General features: G+C 37.6%; 1 protein-coding gene across 3 annotated transcripts in view; it reads left to right on the top strand.

Moving 5' to 3' along the window:
- The window catches only part of VPS45 (vacuolar protein sorting 45 homolog), a 68,892-nt gene that overhangs the window by 33,569 nt on the left and 18,775 nt on the right, over positions 1-16,548 (top strand). For all 3 annotated transcript variants that reach the window (XM_047723728.1, XM_047723726.1, XM_047723727.1), the window contains one exon: positions 4,489-4,620. In XM_047723728.1, coding sequence (XP_047579684.1) covers positions 4,489-4,620 — 132 coding nt within the window. The remainder of the gene's footprint in view (positions 1-4,488; positions 4,621-16,548) is intronic.

Raw genomic sequence — 16,548 nt, 5'->3', positions numbered from 1 at the left:
AAAAAATGAATCTGCCAGACATTAACTCCTTCAGTGTCTAGCCCCCATATTTATAAACTTATTTACATACACCTACCTTTATGTCCTTCCTCCATTCTAAAGGAAATACATCCTTTTTTTTCCTATTTAGAGCTAATCATTCTGTCAGTGCTCTAGTTTTAGACTCCTACCATCTCTTCTGAAGCCTTCCTATGTTGATTATTTGCTTGCACCCTCTCTCTCCCTGCCTCCTATATTTTCAACTTCTCATCTAACTACTTTCCCACAGACTACAAGCATACTTGGGTTTCTCCTATTAAACAAACAGTAAGTATAAGACCCTTGAACCTGGATGTTCCTCTAACCTTTCTCCTTTCTTTCATAGTCAAGCTTCCTGGATAAAGTCACTGTCTTCTTCAGTCCACGCACCCTGGCTTCTAACTCCACTATAATACACCAAGACTTCTCTTACAAATTCATATACAACAGCATGTGCAGTGTCTCTTTCAGTCCTCACCTTATTTACCCCACTGTTCATTTCCACAGTTAACCATTCAGTTCTTCTTGAAAGTCACTTGTCCCTTGGCCTCTCGCTTCTGGTTCTCCTCCTACCTTTCTGACAGTTTCCTTCTCAGTTACCTTTGCTGGCTCTTCATTGTGTTTGGCCTGTAGCTGTTAAACACTCTCCAAAGCTCTGTCTTTTGATTCTCTTCTCACTGTACGTGATCTCCCTAGATCAAACTCATCTATTTCCATGGCTTCAGCTGTCACCTATATTCAGGGAAATCATTGGGCCTCAATGTCCAGATACATGTTTAGTAGACATCTCTGCTGAGATGTTCCACAGGTATCTCCAACACATGTTTTTTTCTTACTTTCAGGAAATCAATCTTGCTTTTTTTCCCCTCAAACCTTAACCACTACACCTAGTCACCAAAACCAGAAAACTTAAAGTTATCATAGACTGATCCTTTATTCTCATCTTCCACATTTAATCATTGACCAAATATTGAAGAGTCCCCCCGCCCTTTTTTTTTTTTTTTTTTTTTTTTTTTGGTCTCCTATATCCAGTCCCTCCTCTCTACTCCTGGTATTTCTTTAGTCCCATTTTTCATCATATCTTTCTGGAAGTATTACAGTGGCCTTTTGTTCTCCAGCTTTTCCCACCTGCTTCCCCCAATTCATTCTCACAGAATTGCCAAAATTGTCCTTCAAAAACAAATTCGAGGCAACCCTCTTGAATCCCCGTCCCTCTTCGGGAGCTTTGTACTGTCACTCAATAAACTTTGCTTTGTGGATCTCCAAAAAAAACAAATTTGATCGCGGTAACCTGTTAAAACCCTTTAATGACTCCCCCATGACATATAAGACTCAAGGCCTTCCATGGTCTGGCCACTGCTTATATCTCCCTCTCGTTCTCTCACTATGTCTCTGATTTATCTGCTTCATTCCACAGGAGTTAAGACAACTTCAAAGTTTTTATCCTAAGCAACTGAAAAGATAGACTGGCTATCAACTAAAATGGGAAAAGCTATAGGTGAAACAAGCTTGGGGGAGATTAGGAATTTGAACATTTGAATTGAGAAATTTCTTAAATATCCAAGTAGAAATGTCTAGTAGATAGATATTTAAGCCTGGCATTTAGGAGGCAGTGCTCTATCCAAGAGAGACAGAGATAGAGATTTGGGTGTCACCAGCAGAGAAATGTATTTAAAACCATACAACTTGGGTGTGATCATCTAGGAATAATCAGTAAGTTTAATAGAACTTTCTACAATGATGGAAATGTGCTCTATCTGTGCTATATTATAAGGTAGTCATTAGCCACATGTGACTGTTGAGCACTTGAAATGTGGCTAGTTCTACTGAGGAACTGAATATTTTATTTTAATTAATTTAAATTTTAAATAGCCATATGTGGCTAATGATAACTACATTGGGCAAAGTAGATCTAGAGAGTAAGTGTAGATGAAGAAGAAAGGAAGACCAGTGACTCCACCATTAAGATGTCAGGGAGATAAGATGAAGCCATCAAGGGACACTGAAAAAGAGCAACTAATGAAGTGAGAAATCCAAGAATGTGACGTCTTGGAAACCAAGTGAAGAAGGTATATTGAGGAAGAACAAGTGATCAACTTAGAAGGACCAAAAGCCTTGATAATACATGGTGCTGAAAGGATGTGGAGAAACAGGCATTTTCCTGAGTTGCTGGTGGAATGACCTCTGTGGAGCAATTTGGTGATATCCACCAAAATTTAAAATGCACACTAGATCCAAGATAAGGGCAAGGAGCGGAACAATGCACATAAAATGCTTTTATCTGTGTACGTGTGTGTGTGTGTGTGTGTGTGTGTGTGCGCTCTATATGTATATGTACGTATGTGTGGTGTGTATATGTGTTTGTGAATATGTATTTATACATATATTTATGTATTATACATATATTTACTTACATATACACATATATAAAGGACACATAAGAGACAAGTGGTAGTGTTTGCCTTTACATTGCCTCTACATTGAAACTGAGGTGCAGGAGCACCATGGTGGGAGGGAAACTCACTTTTTTTTATAGTATACCCTTTTGTGTTTTATATTATATGCAAACATTTATCTAGTCAAAAATAGTGTATTTTAAAATAATAGGGGTACCTGGGTGTTTCAGTTGGTTAAGCTTTTGCCTTCAGCTCCAGGCATGATCCTGGGGTCCTGGGATCAAACCCCACATCAGACTCCCTACTCAGTGGGGAGCCTGCTTCTCCCTTTGTCTCTTCCACTACCACTGCTTGTGTTCTCTCTCTCACTCACTCACTCTTAAATAAATAAAATATTTTTTAAAAAATAAAATAGTAAAAATGATTATAGAATATATAACAGTAGGTAACTCCTAAGCATTGTAGTACTAAATACATTGTTTCAAGTAAGTAGTCTTAAATGTTTATTTTTTCTTAAATGTTTATTTTTTCTTAAAAAGAAAATTTGTGGGGTCCCTGGTGGCTTGGTCAATTGGGCATCCGACTTTTGATTTCAGCTCAGGTCATGATCTCAGGGTTGTGGGATTGTGCTCCATGTTGGGCTCCATGCTAAGCATGGAACCTGCTTGGGATTCTCTCTCTCCCTTCTGCCCCCACTCCCCTGGCCCTGCTCATGCGCTCACACTCTGTCTCTTTTTCTCTCTCTCAAAAAAAGGTAAGTTTAGTGTTTAAAGGCATGATTTTAAGTTTCAGGCATTTCACACAGAAATGCCATGGTTGATTCTCTACCTAATTAATTGCAAAATCTACCTAATTATTTGCAAAATAACCACCTCTTCATCATTGGGCGCCTTTTATTGGGTATCTCTGCAATTCAGAGATTATCTGAACATTTTTAATTTTGGCCATAATATCTGATTCTGTTTCTGTGAAGTACCAGAAGAATAAATACTCTCAGTTAATCCCTTCAAGGTGTTTTAAAAAGAGACAAACAGAAAGGAAATGCAGAGGTTTCCATGATTTATACATAAACCTGTACTATTAAAGAGGTTTCTATTTAACTTTGTGCTATAACCTCCAAAATGAATGCTTCTCCTTGTAGTTTTAAATAACGTCCAGTAAGTCATTTAACAAAATTACTGGCTTGCTAAGATTAAGTAATTTTATCTTCTTTTGATGGCATGAGAAAAGAAAAACAGTTTTGAAATGATATAGTCTCCTTCTTGTTGATATCTACAGAAGGGCCAATAGGAGGCCCTTACTTTTGTTGTTACAAAGCTGTTCTGATAAAGATTGGAACACAGTAAAACTACACAGTGCTACCCAAATGAGGCGAGTGGCTGAGCTGATCTATCAGTATGTCCAGCATCAAAACTCTACTCAAGAGTTTTTTGTTTGTTTGTTTGTTTGTTTGTTTTTCTTGGTTTATCAAAGGATTTGAGAACAAAGATTTTAAGAAGAGGTGGAGTCCCCAGAAGTGCTATTCATTTCTGTGTCCCATTCTCTTTTTACACTCAAAATACTAAACATTTCTAGTTTGCATCTTAAAATCCTAATATACTGGTACTTTCCAAAATATTTTGAAGTCCTTGGACAGAGGCCATTGTGATGACACTGTACTAAGTATTTGACAGAGGGCTTATATATGAAAGGAGTTGTGTAGTACAAGTACAATTTACTGCTCTATTGATACCAATGCACAGTGAAGTACTCTGCAGCCTCTTGAATATAAAAGAATATTTCTACATTTGGTTCTAACATACACTATTGTGCTATTCTGAAATCCAAAGCACAGAAATTATAAGACATCCGCTCATAAACAGAAAGCAAATCACTATTCAGCATTTCCTGCTCTGTTTCCTGCCAATTTCAGATCATTAAAACTTTTTTAAGCCTTTTATTCTATTCTGCTTTAATTCTGCTTCCTCCACCAAAAATGAAAGATTTAGAAATTAAAACTGTGCATATAATAGCAACACCAAATTTGCCTTTTTCCCCTCTTATCCTATGATGTTAACTTTCTTTATTATTGCAGACCTCAGGATATCATTGTGTTTATAATTGGAGGAGCCACCTATGAAGAGGCTCTAACAGTTTATAACCTGAACCGTACCACTCCTGGAGTAAGGATTGTTCTGGGAGGAACCACAGTGCATAACACGAAAAGGTAAGGGAGAACATTCAGTCCTACAACTCTGTTCTCTTTCCTAGAGAGTAAAGCTTAAATTTATAAAGCTGAATAAATTGCTGGTAGACCAAAATGCATCAGTTCATAGTGTAATAGAGATGAAAGATCTAACTCCATTAGCTTCATAAATCACCCAGTTAGGTCAAGGACCTAAAGAGTGAGGACTAGCCTATACCATTAACAATTTATATTTCCTGTATTCAAAGAAGAAATCTTTTTTTTTTTAAGATTTTATTTATTTATTTAACAGACAGAGATCACAAGTGGGCAGAGAGGCAGGCAGAGAGAGAGGGGGCAAGCTGGCTCCCTGCCGAGCAGAGAGCCCGATGCGGGGCTTGATGCGGGGCTTGATGCGGGGCTTGATGTGGGACTTGATGTGGGGCTTGATGCGGGGCTTGATCCCAGGACCCTGGGATCATGACCTGAGCCCAAGGCAGAGGCTTAACCCACTGAGACACCCAGGCGCCCCTCAAAGGAGAAATCTTATAACCACACACTGGCACTTTGAAAATACTGAAACATAATGGTATTGAATTCTGTGAGTATTTCTCTTTTTGTTGATTAATTACACTCACCTAATATTTAGTAAGAAGAATACAAAGATGAATAAGATAAAGATCCTCAAGGAAATCATTTTCTATTAGGAAAGATAGAACATAAAACATAACAAAATAAGTGTCTAGAGAGACAGACCAAAGAGCCATGCATTATCAGAGTGACTAAGAAAAATTAGCAACTGTTTCATGGAGAAGGAGGTGCATAAACTGAACCTTGGGTAGAAAATGGACATGAGGAAGAGAACATACTAGGCAGAGTTCACCACATGAACAAGTTACAGAAGCTGTAGGCAACAAGCATAGAAAAGGAACAGCAGGGGCGCCTGGGTGGCTCAGTGGGTTAAAGCCGCTGCCTTCGGCTCAGGTCATGATCCCGGGGTCCTGGGATGGAGCTCCGCGTCGGGCTCTCTGCTCAGCGGGGAGCCTGCTTCCCTTTCTCTCTCTCTCTGCCTGCCTCTCGGCCTACTTGTGATCTCTGTCTGTTAAATAAATAAATAAATAAATAAAAGGAAAAAAAAAAGGAACAGCAAATAGTCAACCAACTGGAATGTGCATAATAAGTGAGAAGGTTGGCTGAATGCCATAATTGTGAAAGGCCTTGAATTCCAGGCTGAGGAATTTTTACTTTCTTGTGTAGAAAATGAAGAATCATTGAAAGTTATTTAAGGAGTAAAATTACAAGTCGGTCACAGTATTTTAAGAAGATTAATTTGGAAATTAAGGGTAGGAAAGACAGGAGGAAGTGACTAGAGAAGCGTGGCATGATAGTTGAATTTAAATGATTGGAGACCTTGAGAGATCCATGCTGAGCCATGCACATACACATGGATATATTGGGAGTCATTAGAGGTGTTTATGTACTTTTTCCTTTTGTGTTATTATTTGGCTTTTTAACATAACTGTTCCTCTTTATTATGGAAGTAATACACGTTTATTCTGAAATTCTTTTAGTTCAGAAAATGTAAAGAGAAAGAAAACAGCTCCCATAATCTCTCCACTGTTACACTTTGATCTTTTCAGACCTTTTTTTTCTAAGCCTGTTTAAACATTTATGTGAGTGTATCAGCAGAAAAGGGATCTCTTCCACATTCTGTTTTATGACCTGAATTTTGTAGTGTGTGATGTAAATATAAACATCTTCTGGTGTTAAGTATATAATCATTCATTCATTAAACAAATTATTAATTGAAAAGTAAGATAACCTGGGTTTGAATCTTGACTTTCCCTCTTATTGTTTGTGAATTTAGGCAAATTACTTAAACTGTTTGTCAGTTTCCAAAGCTTACTGGCTGTTTATGTATTTCTTTTTGAATTGCCAGTTCATATTCTTTGCCCATTTTGCAATTGGGGTATTCTTTTTTCCCCAGTAATTCTTATTAATTATATTATATATATACTTGTGTGTGTGTGTGTGTATTACATGTAATTATATATATTATATAATAATTTTATTATATAATTACGGGTATTGACCATTTGTTACATCATTTTACCAATCATTTTCCTTGTTTGATGTTTTTGTTTTATATTATTCACAGTATTTTGTTGTATAAAAGTTTTATTTTATTATATTTTATATTTTACTTTATGTAGTCAGAACTACCAGTGATTTCTGCCTTTGGTTTCATACGTAGTTCTTTCCCAGCCAAAATTATATAAATACTAACCTCTATTTTTTCCATCATTTTTAGGACTTGCATTTAAAGTTATAGCTTTATAATCTATCAAAATTTTATTTTGTAATAAACTATGTGGTAGTTTATAGAATTTTATAATTTTATAATTTATAGAAATATTACATATACTTACATACTTCATTACATACAGAGAAGCATACAAATTATAAGTAGACCACTCAATAAAATATGACAAAGTGAATATAACTATGTAACCACCACCCAAACCAAGTAGTAGAATGTTACCAGCACTTCCAGCAGTCTCCCTTATGCCTCATGTCCCCTCCTTGCCACAACTCCCACAAAATAGTCCCTGTTATGATTTCTATCACCGTAGATTAGTTTTACTTGCCCTTAAAGAATACTTGTTGGATGAATGAAGAAACGGTAAAAGTAATCTATTTTTGCCTTTCTCACAAAAAATACGAGGATCTTGGCAGGATCCTATGAAGGATCTCTAATCACCTTCCTCCCAACTGACAAGATTTCATTGTCCAGCATTTTGGTTCCATCTTGTTTTTATAATCCCCAAATTAATCATCATCATTATTTTCTATTATTATTTCTCTAGATTTACCCATGTGTTTGCCCATTTCCCCTCCCCCCACTTTTTCACCCTGGTCCTTTCTATCCAATCTTCTCACTAAAAACATCCTTTAGTAGTTCTTTCAGCTCCTGGTCAACTTGATTTTTTTTTTTTCCTAAAAATACCTTAGTATATTAAGTTTATAAATCCAGAGTGATATTTTATTCTCAGCACTTAAAAGTTAGAAGACAATGGAATATTATTTTTAATTGTTGCTGTTAAGAAGTCTACTCTCAGGGGCACCTGGGTGGCTCAGTCAGTTAAGCCTCTGCCTTCAGCTCGGTCATGATCTCAGGAGTCCTGGGATTGAGCCCCACATCGGTCTCCCTGCTTGGCGGGGATTCTGCTTCTCCCTCTGCTCTCTCTCTCTCTCTCTCTCTGTCAAATAAAATCTTAAAAAAAAAAGTCTACTCTCAATAAAATTGTTTTGGGTTATAGGCAATATATTCTACTTGGATTCTCTTTAGAATTATCTTTTTGTCTTTGGTGTTCTTGTTCCAGTATTATGTATCTAAATGTGGATTTTTTCTTATTTATGCTACTTGGTGTGAAAATCCATGTTTGCCATGATTACTGGAAATTTTCTAGTCATTATTTCTTTGAACATTGCTGCTTTTCTGTTTCCTCTGTTCTCTTTTGGAACTCCTATGAGATATATGTTAGGCCTCCATCTGTTCTTCATCTCTCTTAACCTCTCGTGTATACATCCATATCTTTTGTGCTGCCTTTTGTGTAATTTTTTAGATCAGTTTTCCAGTTCAATAATTCTGTCTTCATCTGTGTTTAATTTGTCCATTTGGTTTTTTTAACTTCAAAGATTATATTTCTATGCCTGTAAGTTCGTTTTGCCTCTTTTTCAAGTTTGCCTGATGTTTTTGTTAATTTCTTCTTTCCTCATGTTTTCAAATCCTTCATTTTTCTTTAATCACATTAATTCTATAACCCCAAATACTTTCCAGTTCTTGAACAATTAAATAATCTTTTATGTAAAGGTAAGAAAGCGAGGCAGCTTTGCAAAAGCTTTAGACTAGATTCTTCCAACTAGCCAGCTTTGGTATTTCTTTGTCTGACCTAACAGTATGCTAAGCAGTACACTGAATTATGTTTGAGCCAATAGCCTTAGCAATAGAAGACTTGATAAAATCTTGAACAGGATTGTTCACTGGCTCTTACCAATAAAACTTTTTAAGAAGGAGGGAGTTACTATGGTAATTGCCAACCTGGAAAAAATTTAGTTAATGTTTGCAGTACATAAATGATCCAGAATCATGTGTTTACCATTTATATTTATAAAGATACAACCTATAGCTAATAGGTTAACAGTGAAATTTATCACTATCAGTAAAAGAAAAAAATAGGGTCACTTGGATGACTCAGTGGGTTAAGCATTTGCCTTCGGCTCAGAACATGCTCTCAGGGTCCTGGGAGCGAGCCCTGTGTCAGGCTCCTTGCTCACAGGGAGCCTGCGTTTCCCTCTCCCTGTGCTGCTCCCACTGCTTGCGCTCTCTCACTCTTTCTCTCTTAAAAATTAAAATTAAAAAAAATAATAATGGAATTTGTATTTTGGAGATCATTTATTGTAAAGGCTTAAGTAATCAAAAGCAACTTAGCTTCAGCTTTTAAGGGGAAGGCTCCATTTTCATGACGAATATCGTCTATCTTGGGTATTACTAGCATATTGAGTAAGATCACAATTCTTAATATATTTTGAAATCTTAGACTCTCGCTAAGTGGAAAGGTTAGTTTTTTTTAAAATCAGTTTTATAACTGGATATAACGAGGCTAGTGTGAGCTAACAAAGAACCTTGATTTGGGGGAGAAAAAGTTTAATAATTTGTTTCTGTGAATTGTTAGGGTTTCATTTTTGTGCAGGGGGCTTATTGTAATATGTAGGTTATTTTTTAAGGAAAAGTCCACAAAGGAGTAAGTGACACACAGCATGGACCCCAAGAGCTCTACAGCACAGAAGTATTATTTTAAGAGACTGGTGATCTGGGGCGCCTGGGTGGCTCAGTGGGTTGGACCCCTGCCTTCGGCTTAGGTCATGATCCCAGGGTTCATCGGGCTCTCTGCTCAGCAGGGAGCCTGCTTCCTCCTCTCTCTCTGCCTGCTTCTCTGCCTACTTGCGATCTCTGTTTGTCAAATAAATAAAATCTTTAAAAAAAAAGGTTAAAAAAAAAGAGAGACTGGTGATCAGGAAACAGTATACTTTTAGATGTGAGTGATGAGTGTCCTTGGAATCATGTTAAATATGATATAGGCTGTCCCACAAGGATATGGATTAGTGGAGTTATTGGATTTCCCAATAAACGGGGGGAAAAAATCACGTCTTGTAGCTGGGAGTGTGATGTGCTGCTATAGAAACTGTCCTTCTGGAGTGGGAAATGCCTGTTGCAGTATATTTCCAGGATACAGGTCACTTGATTTCCCTGATTTCTTAAGTAAAAGTTGAGATCACTGCAGGTTTATTCTGCATATCTTGATTCTGCATATCAGATCCTAGCACCACCACTTACTGGTTTATGATTTGGGACAAGGTACTTAATGTAATGGCAGATAGGTCAAAATTGGTCTCTTGCATCCTAGAAACTTACATGTACCCTAACCTCTCATGTTGCAATTTAAGTAACCTTCATCCTGTGATACCTTCTGTTTCTAAAATATATCAAGATTGGGGGTGCCTGGTTGGCTTAATTGGCAAAGCATGCAATTCTTGATCTTGGGGTCATACGTTTGAGCCCCTCATTAGACAAAGAGTTTATTTTTTAAAAATTTTTTTACTAAATAAAATACATCAAGATTACTGTGTACTGAAACAAAATCTCAGTTGTAGACAAAAAATAAAGATCAGAAAGCAATTATTTCTTCTCTCCCTTGTATATTTCCAGAAATTAATGTAATTTTTGGTGAGATAGGGGCCTTTATATAAGTCAGCTTCATCTTAAGCCATAAGATATCTGAAGATATCACTTCAGTTTCAAAAGAAGATATACATTGGTTGAATCTGAAATTCAACTTGCCATTCAAAGTTATTTGAATTCAAGCTGCTCTTTCCTAAGTACCTTCTTTTTTTAAAATTGAGGTATGTTAGTTTCAGGTGTGCAGCATAATAATTTGATATTTATATATATTGCAAAATGAGCCCCACACTAAGTCTAGTTAACATCCATCACCACATAGTTAAAAAAAATTATTTTCTTGGGACGCCTGGTGGCTCAGTTGGTTAAGCTGCTGCCTTTGGCTCAGGTCATGATCCCAAGATGCTGGGATTGAGTTCCACGTTGAGCTCCTTGCTCAGTGGGGAGCCTGCTTCTCTCTCTGCCTCTGCCTGCCACTCTGTCTGCTTGTGCTCGCTCTCGCTCTCTCGCCCTCTCTCTCTCTCTCTGGCAAATAAATAAATACAATCTTCTTTTAAAAAAAGAATTTTGGGGAGCACCTGGGTGGCTCAGTGGGTTAAGCCTCTGCCTTCAGCTCAGTCATGATCTCAGGGTGCTGGGATCGAGCCCCACATCGGGCTCTCTGCTCAGCAAGGAGCCTGCTTCCTCCTTTCTCTCTGCCTGCCTCTCTGCCTACTTGTGATCTCTCTGTCAAGTAAATAAATAAATAATAAATCAATAATTTTTTTTTCTTATAGTGAGAACATTTAAGGTTTACTCTCTTAGCAACTTTCAAATTATACAATGCAGTATTATTAACTATAGTTGCCAGGCTTTACTTTACATCTCCATGACTTATTTTATAAGTGGAAGTTTGCACCTTTCGACTCCCTTCACCCATTTCACCCACCTCTTCATCAGCTGCCTCTGGCAAGTACCAATCTGTTCTCTGTATCTGTGAGTTTGGTTTTGTTTTATTTTGTTGTGCTGTGTTTTAAAGTCCACGTATAAGTTAGATCATACAATGTTTGTCTTTCTCTGTCTGATTTATTTCACTTAACATAATGTCCTCAAGGTCCATCTGTGTTTTTACAAATGGCAAGATTCCATCCTTTTTCATGACTGAATATTATTTCATTTCACACGCACGCACGCGCACGTGTGTGTGTGTGTGTTTATCCATATTTTCTTTATCCATCCATCTGTTGATGGACCCTTAGGTTGTTTCCCTATCTTGGCTGTTGAAAATAATTCTTCAGGACACCTGGGTGGCTCAGTCAGTTAAGCATCTGCCTTTGGCTCAGGTCATGATCTCAGGGTCCTGGGATGGAGCCCCACATCTGCTTCTCCCTCTGCCTGCTGCTCCCCCTACTTGTGCTCTCTCTGTCTCTCACTGACAAATAAACAAATAAAACCTTAAAAAAAAAAAAGAATTCTTCAATGAACATGGGGGTCCATATATTTTTTGAACTAGTTTTTTGCTTTCTTTGGATAAATACCCAGAAGTCAGGTTGCTGGATCATATGGTAGTTCTATTTTGAATTTTTTTGAGGAAACTCCATACTCTTTTTCATAGTGGCTGTACCAATTTACCTTCCCTCAACAGTACACAGAATTCCCTTTTCTCCACATCCTTAACAACACTTATTTTTTGTCTTTTTGGTAATAGCCATTCTAATAGGTATGAGGTGATAGTTCATCCTGGTTTTGATTTGCATTTCCCTGATGACTACTGATGTTGAACATCTTTTCATCTACCTGTTGGCTTCCTGTATGTCTTCTTTGGAAACATGTCTATCCAAATCCTCTGCCCATTTTTTAATCAAATTGTTTGGGTTTGGTTTTTTGTTTGTTTTGTTTGTTTGTTTGTTTGTTTGTTTTTTGCTATTGAGTTGTATGAGTTTTGGGGTTTTTTAAGATTTTATTTATTTGTCAGAGAGAGAGAGAGAGAGAGAGAGATTGAGCACAGGCAGACAGAGAAGCAGGCAGAGGGAGAAGCAGGCTCCCTGCCGAGCAAGGAGCCCAATATGGAACTCGATCCCGGGGTGCTGGGATCATGAACTGAGCCGAAGGCAGTGGCTTAGCCAACGGAGCCACCCAGGCATCCCAAGTTGTAGGAGTTCCTTATGTATTTTGGATAGTAACTCCTTATTGGATACATAATTTGCAAGTATTTTCTCCCATTTAGTAGGTTTTTCATTTTTTTGATTATTTCCTTTGCTCTGCAGAAGCTTTTTTAGCTTGCTGTAGTCCTACTTGTTTATTTTTGCTTTTGTTGCCTTTCCTTTTGGTATTAAATCCAAAAAATGATCACTAAGACCAATGTCAGGAAGCTTACTGCTTATGTTTTTTTCTTCTAGGAGTTGTATGGCTTCAGATCTTACATTCAAGTCTTTAATCCATTTTGAGTTTATTTCTGTGTATAAGATAATGGTCTAGTTTCATCCTTTTGCCTGTGGCTGTCTAGTTTTCCTAATACTGTTTACTGAAGATACTGGCCTTTCCCATTGTATATTATTGCCTCCTTTGTCATAAATTAATTGGCCTTCCATGCATGAGTTTATCTCCAGGATCTCTATTCTGTTCCACTGATCTTTGTGCTAATACTGTACTGTTTCAGTTACTATAGCTTTGTAATATAGTTTGAAATCAGGGAGCATGATGTCTCCAACTCTTTTCTTTCTTAAGGTTGCTTTGGTTATTAGGGTCTTTTGCAGTTCCATACAAATTTTAGGATTATTTGTTCTATTTCTATGAAAAAATGCCATTGGAGGTTTTTTGGTTTTGTTTTTGTTTTTTTGAGAAAGAGCATGCTCATGAGTGGGGAAAGGGGCAGAGGGAGAGGGAGAAGCAGACTCCCTGCTGAGCAGGGAACCCAATGCAGGGCTCAGTCCCAGGACCCTGAGATCATGACCTGAGCCAAAGGCAGACGCTTGACCAACTGAGCCGCCCAGGCATCCCGCCATTGGAGTTTTGATAGGGATTGCATTGAATCTATAGATTGCTTTGGGTAGTATAGATATTTTAACAATACTAATTCTCCTAATCCATGAGCATGAAATATCTTTCCATCTATTTGTGTCTTCATTTTCTCTCATCCTTTTCTTACAGTTTTCAGTGTATAGGTCTTTTCACCTCCTTCATTAAATTGATTCCAAGGTGTATTATTCTTTTTGATGCAATTGTAACTGGGACTGTTTCTCAATTTCTCTCTCTGATAGTTCATTGTTGGTGTATAGATATGCAGTGGATATCTGTATATTGATTTTGTATCCTGCAGCTTTACTGAATTCTAATTTTTTTTGGTGGAGACTTTATGGTTTTCTATATAATATCATGTCATCTGCAAATAGTTTTCCTTTTGACTTTCCGATTTGAATGCTTTTCTTTTTTCTTGTGTAATTGTTCTGGATGGGACTTCCAATACTATGCTGAATAAAAGTGGTGAAAGTGGACATACTTGTCTTGTTCCTGCGCTTAGAGGAAAAGCTTTTAGTTTTTCACCATTGAGTATGTGTAGGCTTGTCATAGTGACCCTTATTATGTTGAAGTACATTCCCTCCGTACTCATGCGATTGAGAATTTTTATCCAAATGGTTGTTGAAATCTGTCAGATGTTTTTTTCTGCATCTCAGGAGACGATTTGGTCATAGGATTTTTACCATTCATTTTGTTAATGTAGCATATAAGTATCTTCTTTCTTTAAAACAGTTTTTTTGTGACAATATTTTTCAGTAATTCAGGCTTGTTACAAAGAAGCAAAGTTCTACAGGCCTTCTGTAGCTATATGATTTGTTTTTATAGGGTCTGCTCTGATTAGGTGTAACTATGATTATCTTTGTTTGGATTTAAACACCATTTAAAATAGAAGGCATGTATATGCTGCTAAGACACCAGCGAATTTTGCAGAAGCTAATTACCTCCTTAGCAACATTCTTAATAAAATTGCCTTCTGGATAAAGAGAGACAGTCAATATTTTCTTCTTTCTATAGCCATATGAAGTTTAATATGAATTTTGCATTGCTTTCCCCTCTCCTTTTGTACGTAATGAAACACAAAAAAGATAATAACCAATCACAGGGACCTCTTTAAAGGCGTAATTTTCATGCTTTTTTGAAGGCAGAGAACCTGCCCCGAAAAGGGATCTGGGTAGCGGATTTCGCAGGGCTCTGAACACATGCAGCAGGTGCCTGCCCTAAGTGGGTCCGTGCAGGTTTGCAGTGTGCACACCGTGGTCTCCTGTCTCTGTGCTTGCCCTTCTTATGGACTTACCCGCCCCCAACTTCCTTCTTCATTTGTCTTGTTAGTCATACTGCCCCTCAATTGCAGGGGAAGGGGGAGGAATACATCAAATTTCAACTTCTAGGGACGCCTGGGTGGCTCAGTGGGTTAAGCCGCTGCCTTCGGCTCAGGTCATGATCCCAGGTCCTGGGTTCGAGCCCCACATTGGGCTTTCTGCTCGGCGGGGAGCCTGCTTCCTCCTCTCTCTCTGCCTGCCTCTCTGCCTGCTTGTGATCTCTGTCTGTCAGATAAATAAATAAAATCTTTAAAAAAAAAAATTTCAACTTCTAGGAATAATATATATGACATGAGTTGTTCTATAGCACAACAGATATTTCAACAGTATCTATGAGGAACAGTCAGAAGTCATTTTGCCTGAGTTACAAGTTCTAGGATACATAAATAAGAATATATTGAACACACGAGAATAGCATAAAGTTAACAGTTCAGCAGATATTTACTGAGCATGGAATACCTCCATGAATAAAGCACAGATCCTAACCCTCGTGAAGCTTACATTTTAATGCAGAGGGGACAAAAATAAACAATAAACTTAATAAATAACTAAACTTTATAGTAGTTCAGAAGGTGATAAATACTGTGGAAGAAAATATCAGAGCAAGGTAGAGGGAAATTAATATTGCATGAGAGCTGTGGGGATAAGTTACACTACTCCATATGGTGTCAGGAAAGACCTCGTTACGAGATTTGAGGAAAGACTTGAAGGAGGTGAGGAAGCAAACTGAACAGATGGGGAGAAGAACATCCCAGGCTCAGTAGAGCTATGTCCTAAGGCACAGTCATGCAGTGGGTCTAAGGAGGCTGGAGAGTCTGGGAAAAGGAGAGGGAAATGCAGTCAGAGAGGTATCTGGGGCCTCACAATAGAGCGCCCTGTCGACTGTTGCGAGGGCTAGGTTTCACTATGAGTTAGAGAGCATTGTCGGGTGTGGGCTTTTTAACAGTTTTATCAAAATGTAATTTCTGTTACGTTATATACAATTCATCCCTTTAAGGTATACTAGTCATTGGTTTGGGTATGTTCACAGATGTGTACAACCATTACCACAGTCCATTTTAGAATCTTTTCAACACCTCAGAAAGAATTTCCCTCATGCCAGCCCTAAGCAACCACTAATCTATTTTCTGTTTCTATAGATTTCCCTGTTCTGAACTTTTAATTTAAATGGAACCATGTAATAACACAGTCTTTTGTGAGTGGTTTCTTTTACTTAATATATGTTCTCCAGGTTCATCCATGCTGTAACCTGTATACTTCATTCCTTTTTAATGCTGAATACATTTCATTGTATGAATTTATCATATTTTGTTTATCCGTTTGTCAGTGATGGACATTTGAGCTGTTTCCACCTTTTGGCTGTCATAATAACACCGCTATAAACATTTATGTATAAGTTTTTGTGTGTATTGTAGATTTTTGAGCAGAATCTTGAAATCTGACCTATTTTATCAGGATCACGCTGGCTATCAAACCTAATACGCTTAAGAGAAATATTATTTCTCTTAAATTTCAAAATAAACATGTGTTACTATAAAAATGAACATTCTTATGTGTATTTAAATGAACAATACCAATTATTTATTCACCTACAATAGACTGGTCTGTTAATCTAGTTGTGTTTCTGATGTACATGATTCTACCTTGCAAATAAATGAGCATCTTGGTTAGGGATTTGAGCTGGCTTGCCTTATCACTTCACAAGTCAATCAATATTAAAGAGTTCTAGTCCCTGCTGGCCGCAGTTGACACTTTAAGTTAGCTCTGTGAGCTGAGAGGCCAAGAACCAGATCCATATGGATGGAATTGTTCTCCCAGGAGAAGAAATCCCTCTGTCTTCTCAGAATTCAGGATAGAAGTTGGGGGGAAAGAGGGAAGCTCGGTAGATGTATTAGCCAATGGTGCTGCCATTGC

The sequence above is a fragment of the Lutra lutra genome, chromosome 4 (genome assembly GCF_902655055.1).
Source record: "Lutra lutra chromosome 4, mLutLut1.2, whole genome shotgun sequence".
Taxonomy (NCBI): domain Eukaryota; kingdom Metazoa; phylum Chordata; class Mammalia; order Carnivora; family Mustelidae; genus Lutra; species Lutra lutra.
This window is presented reverse-complemented; position numbering and strand designations above follow the sequence as displayed.